The sequence below is a fragment of the Muscardinus avellanarius genome, assembly GCF_963383645.1.
Source record: "Muscardinus avellanarius genome assembly, chromosome: 4".
Lineage (NCBI taxonomy): Eukaryota > Metazoa > Chordata > Mammalia > Rodentia > Gliridae > Muscardinus > Muscardinus avellanarius.
This window is the reverse complement of record NC_137789.1, coordinates 126781670-126797308: the sequence shown is the minus strand read 5'-3', so window position 1 is coordinate 126797308 and position 15639 is coordinate 126781670. Positions and strand designations below refer to the sequence as shown.

Sequence of the window (15639 nt, the reverse complement as noted above, 5' to 3'; positions counted from 1 at the left end):
ACGAGAGAGGGCCAAGGAGAGTGGAATAAAATGGCAGGCAATGGCGGGAATCCCATTTAAGGAGATTATTACTGGTGGGACACCAGGGTAGAAGGCCCAAGTACATTCAGCGAGGTGTTTTCTGTCTAGAGCAATAGGATTTAATTATCAAGATTTTTTTTGTGTGTGTGGGTCTGGGGATGAAACCCAGGGACATTATACCTTCTAGCTACAGCCCCTGCCCTATTTTTTATTCTTTATTTTGAAACCGGGTCTCACTGAGTTACAGAGGGCCTCACTAAGTAGCTGAGGCTGTCTGCAAACCGCAATCCTCCAGTCTCAGCCTCCCGAATGCTGGGATTACAAGCGTGCGCCACCACGCCCGGCTTATTATCAATATTTTGACTCTGAACTTTGCTTTCAAATTTTCTCTCGATTCCCTCTTTGCGCAAGGGAGGGCAGAGGACTGGGTCTCCTGATGCTTGCCTGACGGAGTGCTTGCTGATTCGGATTCTGACCCAGCGGGTAGTAATGTCCCCTATGTCCTGGGTACTTTCATGCTTTCCTGTTTGATCCTTGCTGCCACTCAGCTGGTGGACTTTTTTTTTTTTTTTTTTTTTGGTGATACTGGGGTTCCTGTAAACCCTTCTACCTACGGGCTATACTCCCAGACACCTATTTTTTTTTATATTTTTATCTGAAAACAGAGTCTCTTGATCCAGCAAGGCTGGCTTCGAACCTGCATGATCCTCCTGTCTCAGCCTCCCAAGCGCGAGGATTACAAGCGTGCGCCACCACACCCGGCTGCTGGTGGACTTTTTAACCCTCGTTTTTACAGGCTGTTCAGGTGTTGAGAGGCCCACTAGGCTCCACTTTCTCAGCTGGGTTGGAAGTGAAATTGCCAAATTCATTCTCTACCAACTTATGTCTCCAAATTAAGGATGCTACTCAGACGCTGGATTGGTTAAGAGGCTCAGGAGTCAGAGCACCTACATTCAAGTCCTAGCCCTCTTCCCTCTCCTCCTCCTCTTCGTCGTCGTCCTCTTCCTTCTTCTGTGGTACTGGGGCATTCTACCTCTGAGCTATATCCTCAGCTCTACTTTATTTTTTATTTTGAAACAGGGTCTTACTAAGTTGGTAAGGGTCTTGCTGAGTTGCCGAAACTGGCTTCGAATCTGTGATACTCCTGTCTCAGCCTCCCAAGTGCTGGAATTAAAGGTGTTTGGCACCACTCCAGGCTTCCCTTTGTTTCTTAATAGCAGTGATAGCCGGGTCTGGTGGGTAATCCCAATTCTTGGTGGGCTGAGATCACAGGTTCAAGACCAGCCTCAGCAACTTCCTAGCAGTCACCCTGGACAAGCTACTTAACTTTATTATGCCTTGAAAATAATAACAGTAAGATTAGGCACAACAGATGAATGTATTACAAAACTATGTGATGTACACAATGGAATTTTACTCACCCATAAAAAAGAACAAAATTACATCAATTGCAGGGAAACAGATGGAAATGGAGAACATTATGCTAAGTGAGATTAGTCAATCACAAAAAGTAAAAAAATCACATGCTTTCCCTAATATGTGGAAGCTAGGGAGAAAAAGGGTCATAGGAGGAACTCTAGCTGAAGAAGCAGAAACCAGAGAGGAGCAAATAAGGCGACCTGACTGAGGGGTATGGGAGGGGAGAAGAGAATGTACATGATGTGCGTTCACAAACACACTAAAGTCAATCACTAAGCCCAATATGAGAAGGAGGGAAGAGGGAGGGAATGGAGTGGGAATTGGGGAAGGGCTAAATGAGTGACGTGTGCATGTATGCCTCCACCCCATTAAGACGTATGACTATAATGCACCCAAAAAAAAAAAAAAAAAAAAGAATAGGTAACATCTACCAAGCCCTTAGAAGAATGTCTTGCAGATTACAAATCCTATATAAGATAGCCATTGTAACTGGGCATGAGATACTAATTTTTATTAAAGAATAAATCTAGATATAAAAGTTAGCGGCAGTAGCCCGAGGTCACACAGCTGGGTAGGGCCACCTGAGACCACGGTGGCATTAGGAGGACAGGTGTGGACATGAGCCAACTTGAGGCTGAAGCTCGGCTCTGCTACCTTAGCCCTGTGCTCTTGGGCAAGTCAGTTAACTTCCCTTAACCTCAGTTTCCTCATCCTTAAAATGGGCACACTACTGCCTCCCTTGCAGGCAGTAGATATGGGTGTGCTTAAGGTGCTCGGCACGGAGTGGATGCACTCACACAAAAGCAACACCAAAGCCTGGGCTCCCTCCAGCTGGCGCAGCCGGGCCAGGACTGCTCCCCAGGTTAGCCTCGGGAGGGGCTGCTGGGCATCTATCAGGTTGACAGGCCTCACCGCAGTCGCCCTGGAGGACAGGTTTGATCAGAGAGCTTGTGGAGTTGAAAGGGCATCTGAAGGCCCATGGGTGCGGGGTGCAGAGAGGGGAGCAGGAACCCAGCCTGCCTTCATTGGACGTTCCCGTTTATCAGCACTATCTGCGGCCGCTTCAGAAAAGTACAAAACAGCCTCTCTTTGTACCATGGTTCCCACTTGGCCCAAATACTTTCCTCCTGGAACCTGTTTGGCGACATCTTTCTGGAGCATTGGGGTTGCCGGGGTTGGAAAACCTGCAGTCAGAGACACGCCCCAGGACAGGTGTCCCTGGAAGGCCGTGTGTCTCCATGCCCCTCCGGCCCCTGGTTATTGTGGAAATTGCCCCAACCCTGGTGGCTGCTGGCCTGGCTGGCTGCCAGGGAGGACAGTCACTGCCCACATGGCAGCTGCCCCAGGCAGCCGCTGAGCCCTGGAACGGAGCCACGTGGAAGAGTTACTCCTCCAGGGCTGTGCCCAGCCTCACCGGGCACTTCCTGCAGTCACTGGGGCCCTGCCGCCCAGGGCTACACTGCCTGGGGTCCCAAGGGGGCTGCCCTGGTGCCATAATAAGAAATAATCTATTACCTCCTGTTTGCTAAGTGCCTACTGTGTGCTAGGCCCAGAGCTGAGCACTTTGAATTCATGCTCTCATTTAATCATTGAAACAACCCTTGCCTGGGCATGGTAACCCATGCCTGTAATCCCAGTACTTGAGAGGCAGAGGCAGGAAGATCACAGATTCGAAGCCAGTCTTGGGAACTTATTGAGACCCTCAGCAACTTAGTGAGACCCTGTTTCAAAAACGAAAATGAAAGAAAAGAAAAAGAAGTAAAGCAACCCTAGTCATGATACTTAGGTGACCTTTTAAAGTCCAGTTCACTCAAATCATGGCAAAACGACTGTGCAGTAAGCACTCTGGGGAGAATAACAATATTAATAAGTAGTCGCAGTCCTCACCACCGAGTCACTGCCTGGCCTCAATCCTCCTTCTCTGAATACTTTCTGCACCTCTCTCTGTCAGAGTTCGAATCCCAGCCCCACCACTCCCAGGCTGTGTGACTTCTGACAAGTTGCGGACCTCTCTGCCTTGCGGTTTGCTCCTTCATAGCTGGGGATGATCGTTACAGACCCTACCTCTTAGAATTGTTATGAAGATTGCATCAGATCACTCAGGGGAAATACGGGGAGCGGGGCCCGGCTCAGGGCGCTTCATAAATGTGAGCCACGTGTGGATGGGATGGCCTCTGGGGGTCTCTGAGATTCTATGCACCCTTACTTCTGGGGACGCTTCAGAAAGACACAGCCATCTAAGCATTTAGGATGGGGTCATTTCCTAAGGCTCGGGTATCTCAAAACTTGGAGGAAATTTATAAATTATCTAATCTAAATCCACCAGTTTCCACATGAGGGCCTTAGCTGGGTGATTAAGCCATACTTCTCCAGATAACACCTCAAATAGTGGAGAATTCACCGATATGTAAGCTTAGTCAGAAACACTGAGCCAGCACCGGTCCTTTCTCTGCAGGATTATCAGAATCAGTGAGACACTGTGTACTGGGTAGTGTTTAGAAATATGTTTATCATTAGTGGGGCGTTGTGGCGCAAGCCTCTAATGGGAGGCTGAGACAGGAGGATGGCAGATTCAAGGACAGCTTCAGCAAGTAGTGAGACTCCGCAACTCAAGGAGACCCTGTTTTGAAACAGAACAGGGCTAAACAAATGTTACTATCGTAGATATTATCCCCTCCACTGGCACCTGCTGTGGATTTTCTCCAGAGAAACCAAACCAATCGCATGTATAAGTATGTGTGGGGGGAGGCTAAGGACTTGGCCCATGTGGTGGTGGGGCCTGGCAAGTCTGAAATTTGTGGTGCCGAGTGGCTGACTGAAAGTTCGGGTAACAGTGGATGCCGGGTCTTGAGTGGACAATCTATAGAGCAGGCAGCAGGCTGGAAACTCGGGGTTCTATGTTCTGGTCTTGAGGCAGAATTCCTTCTCCAGGAACCTTCAGCTTTTATTCTTATAGCCTTCAACTGGTTGGATGCAGCCCACCTACATTATGGAAGGTAAATCTACTTCAAGCCAGCTGGTTGTAAACTGTGAATCACACTCTACGGATCAGAGCTGACAACTCGGCACAGATACGGCAAACTGGTCTTAAGAGTCCCAATTCTGCTGGGCGTGGTGGTGCGTTCGAGTAATCCCAATACTTAGGAGGCTGAGACAGGAGGATCGCAGGTTCGAGGGCAACCTCTGCAAATAGTGAGACTTTCATTCACCTAGCAAGACTCTGTTTAAAAAAAAAAATAGGGTTGGGGATGTAGCTTGGAGGTAGAATATTCCTGGGTTCAATTCCTAGTCACACACACACACACACACACACACACACACACACACACACACATGTCCCATTCTCTCAGGCCTTTCAACAAGATTCCAACAGTGTTTGGCAGGTGAGCAGCAAAAATATAATTCTTTTGTGAGGAGGCCGAGGTGGGGAGCTCACCGGGAGGCTGGCATTCCGGTTAATCACTCTGGCAGTGACCTTCATGGAACTGAGTAAGAGGCGGGCATGGCTAATCAGGAAACAGGAAACGTCCCGCAGCGGAACGCCTTCGTCCTGGCCCAGGGCGCCCCGCACTTGAGTCCGCTGTTGTTTTCTTTGGGGATGAAAGTACTTAATTCCTTTCCATAGGAAGGAACAGTCATCTCAGTAAAATTAGAGGTGGCGGCAAGGGGCGAGGTCGGTGATGGGGAGAAAGGAGAAGGAGTTTCCTGTAAACAGTTTAGTGGCTGCAGCTTTGAGAATCAAATAATTGGATAATATAAATGTCTGACTTTGTAGCTGCTGATAAGAAACAAATTCACCTACTCTCTTTTGGCTGACTTGTTTATGTGTAAGAATTGGCTTTCAGTAAACTGTAATGCGCTCACATTTTGAGAGAAATCAGAGTTTCCTTCTTGGAGGGGATTGGGCAGGGTTTCTCCTGAAGGGGAGGAGTTAACGCCGGTTACTTTTTCCTCATCGACTAGGGAGATAGGTGTGTGTGTGGTCAAATGTTAGTGTTTATCGTCACACTAGTCCTGGTTCGAAGGCTTTTCCTGGATCTCTGATCTTGGCAAGTTACCTAACCATTATGAACTTGCTTTGTTTATCTGCGCACTGGAGAGATAACAGTGGATGTGCCAGGAGGAAGAACTCCAAGGATGCCTGTCCAGGGCTCGCAGTGCCCTGTGACCATAACCTTTCCACACAGCCCCCTCCCCTCCCTTCCACACCTCTGCACACCGGGCAGTGCAGCGTGCCCGGACATGGCCCCGCTCTCTCTCCTTTCCTGCAGAGCCAACCTACGAGCTGGGTTCCCCCTGCCCAGGGACAGCTTTTCTTCTCAGCCCTGCATTTTTAGCCTCTCCTGGTCCTCGTTCACGCTCAAGCTGGGCCGCTGCCTCCTCCGTGAGGCCCTACCTGGCACACAGACTTGGGCTCATCTTTCTTTCCTTCTGAAGATGGGTTTTCATCAGTACCTCTCCAATGGCAGCTGGCGCCCTCCTTACTATAGAAGTCACCTGTGGCCACATCTGCCTCCCCGCTGGACCATTGGTATTTCTGTATCTCCCACAGTGTCCAGCTTAGTGCCTGGCTAGTGGTATTTCAAAAACCTCTGTTGGGTGGAAGACTCACAGAATTGATTACATCTGGAGGGAAACTCATTTAGTGGGCCATTGTTTTTCTTTAAATTTTTTAAAAATTTATTTAGTTGTGGTACTGGGGATTGAACCCAGGGGCATCTACCTCTGAGCTATACCTCCTCCCAGGACCCCTCATTTTATTTATTTATTTATTTTTCAAGCTGAATCTTGGTAGGTTGGTAAGAGTCTTGCTGTGTTGTTAAGGCTAGTCTTGAACCTACGATCCTCCTGTCTCAGCCCCCCTCGTACTGGGATTACAGGGCCCGGCTTAGTGGACCATTTCTGTCATCTCTGCTGTGAGGGCCGAGCCTGAGCTGGCCACTCATTATTCCTACACTTTCCCTCTTACAGTAGGGAATTCTGGGATAAGAACAAAGCAGGCCAGAGCACGCTGGGGCTTTTCACTATTTGGTAGAACACGCATAAAGACTTTTTTGGCTCCACAAACTACGTTTGTGGAACTGTTCAGGACCGTGACTTATCTGACACTCTTCTGTTTCTCCAGTTACTGGCACGTACCGGGTGCCCAATAAAGGTTTGAGAACGCACAGATGAACAGGTAAATGCTTTTCACACCACCCAGCTGCTGGGTCCGGAACAACCCTACTCCCTCTTGTGGGCAGGAAGCATCACCTGTGCGGGCTCAGCATGGAGATGTTGGCAGCCGGGCTTCCTCACGCTGCTTCCTAGGTTGCAGCCGGGCTTGGAGCAAGAGCTGGCTTTGCCCCAACCTCTCCCGAGGCCCTGCCCTTGCCTTGGGTCCCTGAGTGAACAGCCTGCCTGCCTTCCTTTTCTTATTTCTTTTTTCTTCTTTCCCACTCTCTTTCTTTCCTTCCTTCTTTGTTAATTATTGGGGATTGAACCCAGGAGTGTTGTACCTCTGGGTACCTCAGCCCTATTTTTTTTTTTTTTTTAAACAGGGCTCACTGAGTTGCCGAGGGTTTCGCTAAGTTGCTGCCGCTGGTCTCAAACCTGTGATCTTCCTGCCTCAATCTCCCCAGCACTGGAATTATAGACATGCAGCACCACGCCCAGAGAGAATGGGATTTCAGTAAAATGTACTCTATTCACATTTTGATACAAAACAGAGCCTCCTCCTTACAAAAGACTGAGCTGGGTTTTTCCAGGAGTGAAGCTGATGCCAGCTACTTACTTTTCCCTTATTAGCTAGGGAGATAGGCACAGGAGTCTCGGGAACTTGGGCACTGGAATTCTGCTTCAGTACCATCTTTCACCCCCAGCCTCCAGCATTTTCTCACTCTGTAACCAGAGAGAAAGATGAGTTTTTGTCAGGTGAGGGGAGGGGTGGGTGGGTTCACTATGGTATGGGAGGGAAAGTTTCTGGACAGCTTCTAGGTGACACCAGAATCAATCTGATGAGGGACCTGTCTCTCTCTCTCTCTCTCTCTCTCTCTCTTCTCTCTGTGCTAGGAATTAAACTCTTAAGGGCATCCTGCCTCTGAGCCACATCCCCAGCCCTATTCTATTTTACTTTTTTTATTTTTTGAAACAAGGTCTTGCGAAGTTGCCGAGGCTGTCTTTGAACCTGCGATCCTCCTGTCACAGCGTCCCAAGCGCTGGGGTTTCAGGTCTGCACCAGCACACCCGCTGTCTGTCACTTCTATAAATTGTTCTCTGCTTCTCCTCGCTTTACCTATTTGTTGGGGATTCTTGGGTTTGCCATCTTCTCTCTTGGGGGCTTCAGGCTCCAGATTTCTCCTTCAGGACAGAGTTTACCCACCAATCCTTGGCTCATGGTACCTTTTAATTTTTTCGTTACTGGGGATGGAACCCAGGGGCATTCTACCTCTGAGCTACACCCCAAGCCCTATTTTTATTCTTTATTTTGAACAGGGTCTCACTGAGTTGCAGAGTGTCTCACTAAGCAGTAGCTGAGGCTGTCTGTGAATTGCAATCCTCCTGTCTCAGCCTCCCAAAAGCTGGGATTACAAGCCTCGCCACCACGCCCAGCTGGCCACGAACCTTTGATCCTCCTGTCTCAGCCTTCTAAGTACTAGAATTACAAGCTTGGGCCATCATGCTTTTCATGCCTGTTGAATGCAAGGCTCCCAACCCTTTTTCAAGGTCACTCATTCATTTGCGAATCCAGTGAGAACAATGAGCTCTCTCCCCGGAAAAACTCACAGGTGTAAAGTTTTGTATATTGTAGTAGATAATTACAGAAAGTTTCAGGACACCCTGAAATCTAACCCGGACTTCCCTGTGGACATCACTGTGAAGCCCATCAAACGTATCGTATGTATGCGAGCCCATTATCATGTGTCTGACAGCTTCCAGGGAGGCATGGTGGTGTGCGGAGCCAGAGCGATGCTCTGGGTATCTGAGCCAGAGAGAGAGGTCATTGCAAACACCTGACTCTGCTTTCTCGTTAGTTGAGGCATCTTGGACAGGTTAACTAACTTCTCTCAGTTTCTGGGTCTGTTAAATGGGGGTGATAGTGTGTACCCTGAAGGGTGTTGTAACAGCTGGAGACTCTGGGTAGAAGGCACCTCTACCTGGGTAGAAGGAGACTCTGGGTAGAAGGTAGAGGAGTAAGTAGACGGAGCCCCTACTGTTACATGCAGGAGGCATTTTATCCAGTTCCATTTCAGTTAACAATTCTTTGCATGGCTTCTCTTTCTCTCAAGGGTATCTTTTCATCCTGTAACCAGAGAGGAGGAGAGCTTGTGTCAGACGAGGGGAGAGAGGGGAGGGTGTGCTATGGAAGTGCGGGAGGGGAAATTTGTGCCTGGGGGCAGACCACAGTCAGACCGAGCTGGTACAGGTCCAGGGGCAGGCCACGAGAGGGCCTTGCTGAAGCTCAGCCAGCTGGACTCTGCGGGGCCCACTCAAGTGGAAAAGTTAATGCTTAGCAGCACGGCCGTGACTCATGGCCTTGCTATGCTGAGGCCCTGCAAGAATGAGGTGGTGAGTCCCGCAGACGGGCTGTGGGCTGTGCGCTGGGAGCTGGCAAGGTGGTGTGCAGCTGAAGGAAGCCAGCTGCCTCCTACATCCCTCAGCAGCAGGGGGAAGCGAGCACCCAGGCGTGGTGCAGCGCGGGCTGCCATGTGACCTTGCCTGGGTTCAAATCCTAGCCCTGCCATTACTAACAAGGCGACTTTAAATAAATTTTGAACTTCTCCGGTTTTCTTAGCTATGAAGGGATGGCAACAGGAATCCGTGCTGTTTCTGAGGAGATGAGATAATACTTACAAAGCTTTTGGAACCCATAGATGAGCTTTCATTCTGGTAAAGCATTTGGGGTCAGGGACCCAAGAAAACCCCTTGCTTTTGACTCTCTGGCCTTTGCTGCAAGGAGACTGGAAGCACTGGCTAGATTATCCATCCATTGCTCTAGGTAGGTGGACTGTCCAGGATCAGCCAGAGAAGGACCTTGTGTCTTCAGAAAAAGTGGGCAGGAGTACAGGGAACCCCAAATTCTCCATGCTGGTCCTAGAAAGTGTTCCTTTCCTAATTTCCTCCTACCAGGCAGGGAGTCTGGCTTCATGTTGAACCTGTGTTGGGGTCTTATCACACTCGGAGGCAGCGTGGGTTTCAGCAGAAACTCCAGGTGTCTATGAGACCCTGTTGCCATGGGTGAGCTCAGGCACATCTCCTCCCCGGCCTCAGTCTCCTTGTCTGTACAGTGACCGTCCCTGCATCAAAGGCCAGCTCCGTTGGCTTCTTTCTGCTACAGGCTGGTGGCTCAGAGGCCCTGGGTGAACTGGCCAGGGAGGGCCATGTCTTGAATCCCCCATCCTGTAACTCCTGTCACCTGGGGACCAGGAAGACACTTGAGACCAAAAAATGCCCCTCCATTGAGAAAATGTGATTCTGCGTGTAGGCAGAGGACTGAGGAAATGCAGGCGCATAGTAGGCTCACTGGTTGTGTTCTTTGAAGGGATAAATGAAAGTTGCATGCTCTTTAATTATTTCTAGTTGGCCGACTCTCTTATTATTTTTTCTTCATTTGCAGATGAGAAAAAGAAAACAAAGAAAGTTGATAACGAGCTCAACCCTGTCTGGAATGAGGTGACTTTGTTGTTTTCTTTACTTTATGTTAGTGGATGAGGCCTCGCTTTGGGTCAGAGGTTAACTCTTTCTCCAAGAGAGCCAAGCAGCTCAAGGACCATCTTCCCAGGGTGCGGGTGAGCCGAGCTGGGCTGGGGGTGAGGAGGGCTGAGGCCTGGCTCAGCTGGGAGCTCACAGTGTCAGCATGGCCCACTACTGGGGCACATCTGGGGCACATCTGTAGAGCATGGGGGAAGATTAGATCATTTCCAGGATTTCAGAAGGAAAGCTTTATGATTATAAACATATCTGTATGTGATTAATCAGGAGTGTGTCACATGATGCTTGGGGTAGCTATCTGAGCGGTGAGATTTATGTGTTTTTTTTTTTTAATGTTGCTAAAATATTATGTAGAGCCGGGTGTGGTGGTGCACGATTGTAATCCCAGCATTTGGGAGGCTGAGACCGGAGGATCGCGGTTCGCAGACAGCTTCAGCTACTTAGTGAGGCCCTCTGCAACTCAGTGAGACCCGGTTTCAAAATAAAAGAATAAAAAATAGGGCAGGGGGTGTACCTCAGAGGTCGAATGCCCCTGGGTTCCATCCCCAGACCCACACACACAAAAAAAAAATTATGTAGAGCCAGGTATGGTGGTACACCCTTATAATCCCAGAATTTGGGAGACTGAGACAGGAGGATCCGAGTTCGCGGCCAGCCTCAGCTACTTAGTGAGGCCCTCTGCAACTCAGTGAGACCCTGTTTCAAAATAAAGAATGAAAAACTGTACTGGGGCTGTAGCTCAGAGGTAGAATGCCCCTGGGTTCCATCCCCAGTACTGCAAATAAAATTATGTATATTTAATGTAGAATTTTTGGAAACCTCAGGTGAGCATTATAGAATTGACTTTGATTCCAGTCTATGCTATGCTTTCTTATTGTTATATTTCTGAGCATAGTAAGAAAAATATTATTGTGTAATATTCTATTGAAGGGATATAATATAACTTACTTATCGCCCCTCACTGTTGACTTTAAGTCGATTTTATAAGTGGTTCTTGCTTTAGGGTTTTCACAGACATGTGAACATTTACATTTTCCCCTGAGTAGGGTTTTCCTACTCTGAATAATTTTTAAAAGTTGATGATGAGTCCCACGGCTTATTTCAAAAGCTGGGTCAGACCTTCCTGGACAAGAGCGGCGTGCATAGCTCGACTGTCTCAGAGTCACTGGCAGCGCGGGCTTGCCTTCTGGATCTGCTTTCTTCTTTCAACTAGTTTCAAGGATTTTGTTTTTTTTTTAAATTTTATTTTCCTTTCTTTGTTCGTGTGTTTTTATTTGTGTGTGTGTGTATGTATGTTTGAAGCAGGGTCTCCAATGTCACTGTGAGTCTCATTATTTGCTGAGGCTGTCCTGGAGCCTGCAATCCTCCTGTCTCAGCCTCCCAAGTACTGGGGTTATAGGCGTGCACCACCACACCTGGCTCCTGTCTAGTTTTGGGTCATCCTGACACGCCTCTATTTTTTAGCTCAATCTGCATGACCAATGGCGTGGAGGTGATGTCATGCGAGCTGGCCTGTCCTCTGCCGGGCTTCATCCATCTTATGCCATTATTTTTTTTTTTCAAAGTGTTTTTTTTTCCTCATATTGCAAATGTATTTATCAACTAAGTTTTACACTTACTATTTTGAAACTAAAACCAAACACAAATGAGCCTGGTGGGTATGTTCTCATATGAGCTATGCAATCTTCCTTACACTCCAAACCCACTAGAGAGGTTCAAAGCCCTGATTCTTTGGGTTCATTTATTGCCTTGTCAATCAGAGATGTCACTGGTGCTGTGTTGATTTTTCTTTGCACTTATCATTAGAGACCAATTCGTTGCATTAAAATGAGAAACTCAGAATGCTCACTTGACTACAGCATTGACCAGAGTGGAATTTCAAATAAGGGGCTGATGCACTTTAGAAAACATTTCCTTAGATTATTCATCTTCTTTGTTTGATAATACTATTATTAAGAAAAGAAAGTCACGAGCCAGACATGGTGGTGCACGCTTGTAATCCCAGCACTCTGTTTTTTTTTTTTTGGGGGGGGGGTTGAGGATGGAACCCAGGGGCATTCGACCTCTGAGCTACACCCCGTGCCCTACTTTTATTCTTTATTTTGAAACCAGGTCTCACTGAGTTTCAAAGAGCCTCACTAAGTAGCCGAGGCTGGCCTCGAACCTCGATGCTGGGATTATAAGCGTGCGCCACCACGCCCGGCTAATCCCAGCACTCTGGAGGCTGAGACAGGAGGATTGAGGTTTGCGGACAGCCTCAGCTACTCAGTGAGGCCCTCCGCAACTTAGACCTTGTTTCAAAATAAAGAATAAAAAAATAGGGCAGGGGGTATATATAGCTCGGAGGTCAAATGCCCCTAGGTTCCATCCCCAGAGCCACAAAAAAGAAAAGAAGAGAAAAGAAAAGAAAGTCACTTAAAAATAACCACTGAAGAAAGCATTTTTACATAAACATTTTATTTTATTCTTGCAACAGCTGTGGTGGGCATGAAGTCCAGGTCTGACGGTGAGACAGAGGTCCAGTGACAAGCCTAAAGCCACAGAATCTAAAAACTGGGGAGGCAGGAGTTGCTTGTGGGCCCTTGGGGTCTGGGCTGCTTTGCTTTCCCACACTCTCAGCTGCTTGCAGGCTTAGAATTTAATAATTCCTGCCTAACCTTAGAATCGAGTCATTCAAAAGATTGTCGTTGGGGAGAATACGGTCCCGACATGCAATACTGATGCACCGTGTTATATTCCTTGATGCTCTTAACAGCCTTTTTTGTTTTCATAACCTTTACATGAACAGATTTTGGAGTTTGACTTGAGGGGCGTACCCCTGGATTTTTCATCTTCCCTTGGGATTGTTGTGAAAGATTTTGAGACAATTGGACAAAACAAGTAAGTAACTTTCAGTAGTTTTTCTCATTTTACATCTGATCTTACTACTGCTTATTTTGTTAAAGAAATGCATCTTTAATAATATATCATAATACTTCCAATATCCTAATGTTTTAATTGCGTCCCTACCCCTCATGAGCCAATATCAGATGTGGCTAGTGAATCATAGCACTTTTTTTGGACTAGGGATTGAACCCAGGAATTCTACTTCTGAGCTACAACCCAGCACTTTGTGTGTGCGTGTGTGGGGGTACTGGGAATGGAACCCAGGGCCCTTCTACCTCCAAGCTATACGCCCAGCCCTATTTTTTTTAACTATTTATTTATTTATTTATTTATTTGGTGGTACTGGGGTTCCTGGAAGCCCTTCTACCTCCGGGCTACACTCCCAGACCTATTTTTACATTTTATATTTGGAAACAGGGTCTCCTAAGCCAGTGCGTGCGGCTGGCTTCAAACCTGCGTGATCCTCCTGTCTCTGCCTCCCAAGCGCCGGGATTACTAGCGTGCGCCACCACGCCCGGCAACTTTTTATTTTTGAAATAGGGTCTCACTGAATTGCAAAGGGCCTCACTAAGTAGCTGAGGCTGTTTATGAACCACAGCCCTCCTGTCTCAGCCTCCCAAGTACTGGGATTACAAGAGTGTACCACTGTGCCCGGCTTCCAGCCCTTTTTAATTTGTATTTTGAAACAGGGTCTCACTAAGTTACTGAAGGCCTTGCTAATTTGCTGAGGCTGGTCTCGAACCTGCAATCCTCCTGTTTCAGCTCCCCAAATACCGGAAATACAGGAGCGCACCACTATGCCCAGCTATTCACAGTCACCCCAGTGACTACAGTATTCCAATAGGCTACAAACACCCAGTCGCCACTTATCTATCCTGCAGCTTCTTTGGTAACTGCAAAGAATCACTCCTTACCTCTGGCTGCTTATCTGAACTGTGGCTATATTGGACACAACCCAAAGCTTTTCTTTTCCTGATTTGATGTGTCCTGTATACATCTCACTCAGATTGGACTCTCAGCCTCACTTCCATTTTAATCCCCCATTCACATTTAAATCCATGAAATCCACCAGACCTAAACCAGAGGACTCCTGTTACCATCGCTTCCAGTTTCAAATGGAGAGGGGTCCTGGAAGTGCCCCTGGCTGCACTGAAGAGAGTCCTCTGAGTAAAACTGGGGGAGGGGCTTCCCAAACAAGTATCCAGGAGACAGAATGGCCTCAGTAAGTTCTCCCCAGTCCTGGAGCTGGATTTTAGTCATGTGGACTCAGAATCCAGTCTCAGGCTACCCATTCAAACTAACCAAGTTTCTGCCGGGCGTGGTGGCGCACACTTGTAATCCTCAGTCTTGGGAGGCAGAGACAGGAGGATCGTGCAGGTTCAAAGGTTCGAAGCCAGCCGCGCTGGCTTAAGAGACCCTGTTACCAAATAAAAAGTATAAAATAGGTCTGAGAGTGTAGCCCAGAGGTAAAGGGCTTCCAAGAACCCCAGTACCACCAAAACAAAACAAAACAACAACAACAAACTAAGTTTCCAAGAAACTAATGTTTAAAACCAGACCACCCTTTGTCATCTTCTAATGGAAACCAGTTGCTTGGCGAGTGGGCATGGCCACCCTCTGATCTATAAGGGTGTTTTTTTTTTTTTTTTTTTCCTAGTCATATAACATGGCAAGCTAGATTACTCTATATCCTTGAGTGGAAAATGTCATTGAGCCAGGCCGGGCATAGTGGCGCATGCTCGTAATCCCAGCATTCGGGAGGCTGAGACCTGAAGGATCATGGTTCGCTGACAGCCTCAGCTACTTAGTGAGGCCCTCTGCAACTTAGTGAGACCCGGTTTCAAAATAAAAAATAAAAAATAGGGCAGGGGGTGTAGCTCAGAAGTCAAATGCCCCTGGGTCTCATCCCCAGACCCACACACAAAAAGAAAAGAAAAGAAAAGAAAACAAAGAAAGAAAGAAGTCATTGTTTAAGATGTATTATTAAATTAATAAGAGGTCAGGGGGCAGAAAAGAAGCCTGGTATTTAACATCCACATCAACTGCAGAAGCATCTCAGTTGTTTTTTTTTTTTTCTCAGTACTGGAGATGAAACCCAGGGGAATTTTACCTCTGAGCTTCACCCCCAGCCCTATTTTTGAAACAGGGTCTCACTGAGTTGCAAAGGGCCTCATTAAGTAGCTGAGGCTGGCTGCGAACCGCAATCCTCCTGTCTCAGCCTCTCGAATGCTGGGATTGTAAGCGTGCGCCACCACGCCCGGCTCATCCTGGTTTTTTATAAAGCTAGTGCGCTTAAAAATGCATGTCACGGCTCTGGCACACTTTGTATATTCAGAGGGCTGCGAATGAGAACAGTAAATTAAAACGAATCCTTTGAGGTGGAGTGACCATATGACCTGAATTGCTTCAGACAGTCCTGATAACTAGCCCAGTCCAAGGATTAATAATACTCATTTTGCTGCCAACAGTGGCTTGGCTTGGGCAGTAGATGAGGTGGTCACCCCAGACATCTTCAGATCTCCCCTGGTGACGCACTCAGGGCATGTGGACAGACATCCACTCCCTGGACAGCTCTTTGACGGGGGTGACCCTTTCTTTGGTGTGGTCCTCTTTCCTGGGCTC

The 15639-nt window shown here is 47.7% G+C and overlaps 1 protein-coding gene across 2 annotated transcripts in view; it reads left to right on the top strand.

Annotated features, from left to right (window-relative positions):
• MYOF (myoferlin) overlaps positions 1–15639 on the top strand; it is a gene marked incomplete at both ends in the record, with an annotated part of 168850 nt that overhangs the window by 13655 nt on the left and 139556 nt on the right. For both annotated transcript variants that reach the window (XM_080693595.1, XM_080693594.1), the window contains 2 exons: positions 10037–10092; positions 12920–13011. In XM_080693595.1, coding sequence (XP_080549721.1) covers positions 10037–10092; positions 12920–13011 — 148 coding nt within the window. The remainder of the gene's footprint in view (positions 1–10036; positions 10093–12919; positions 13012–15639) is intronic.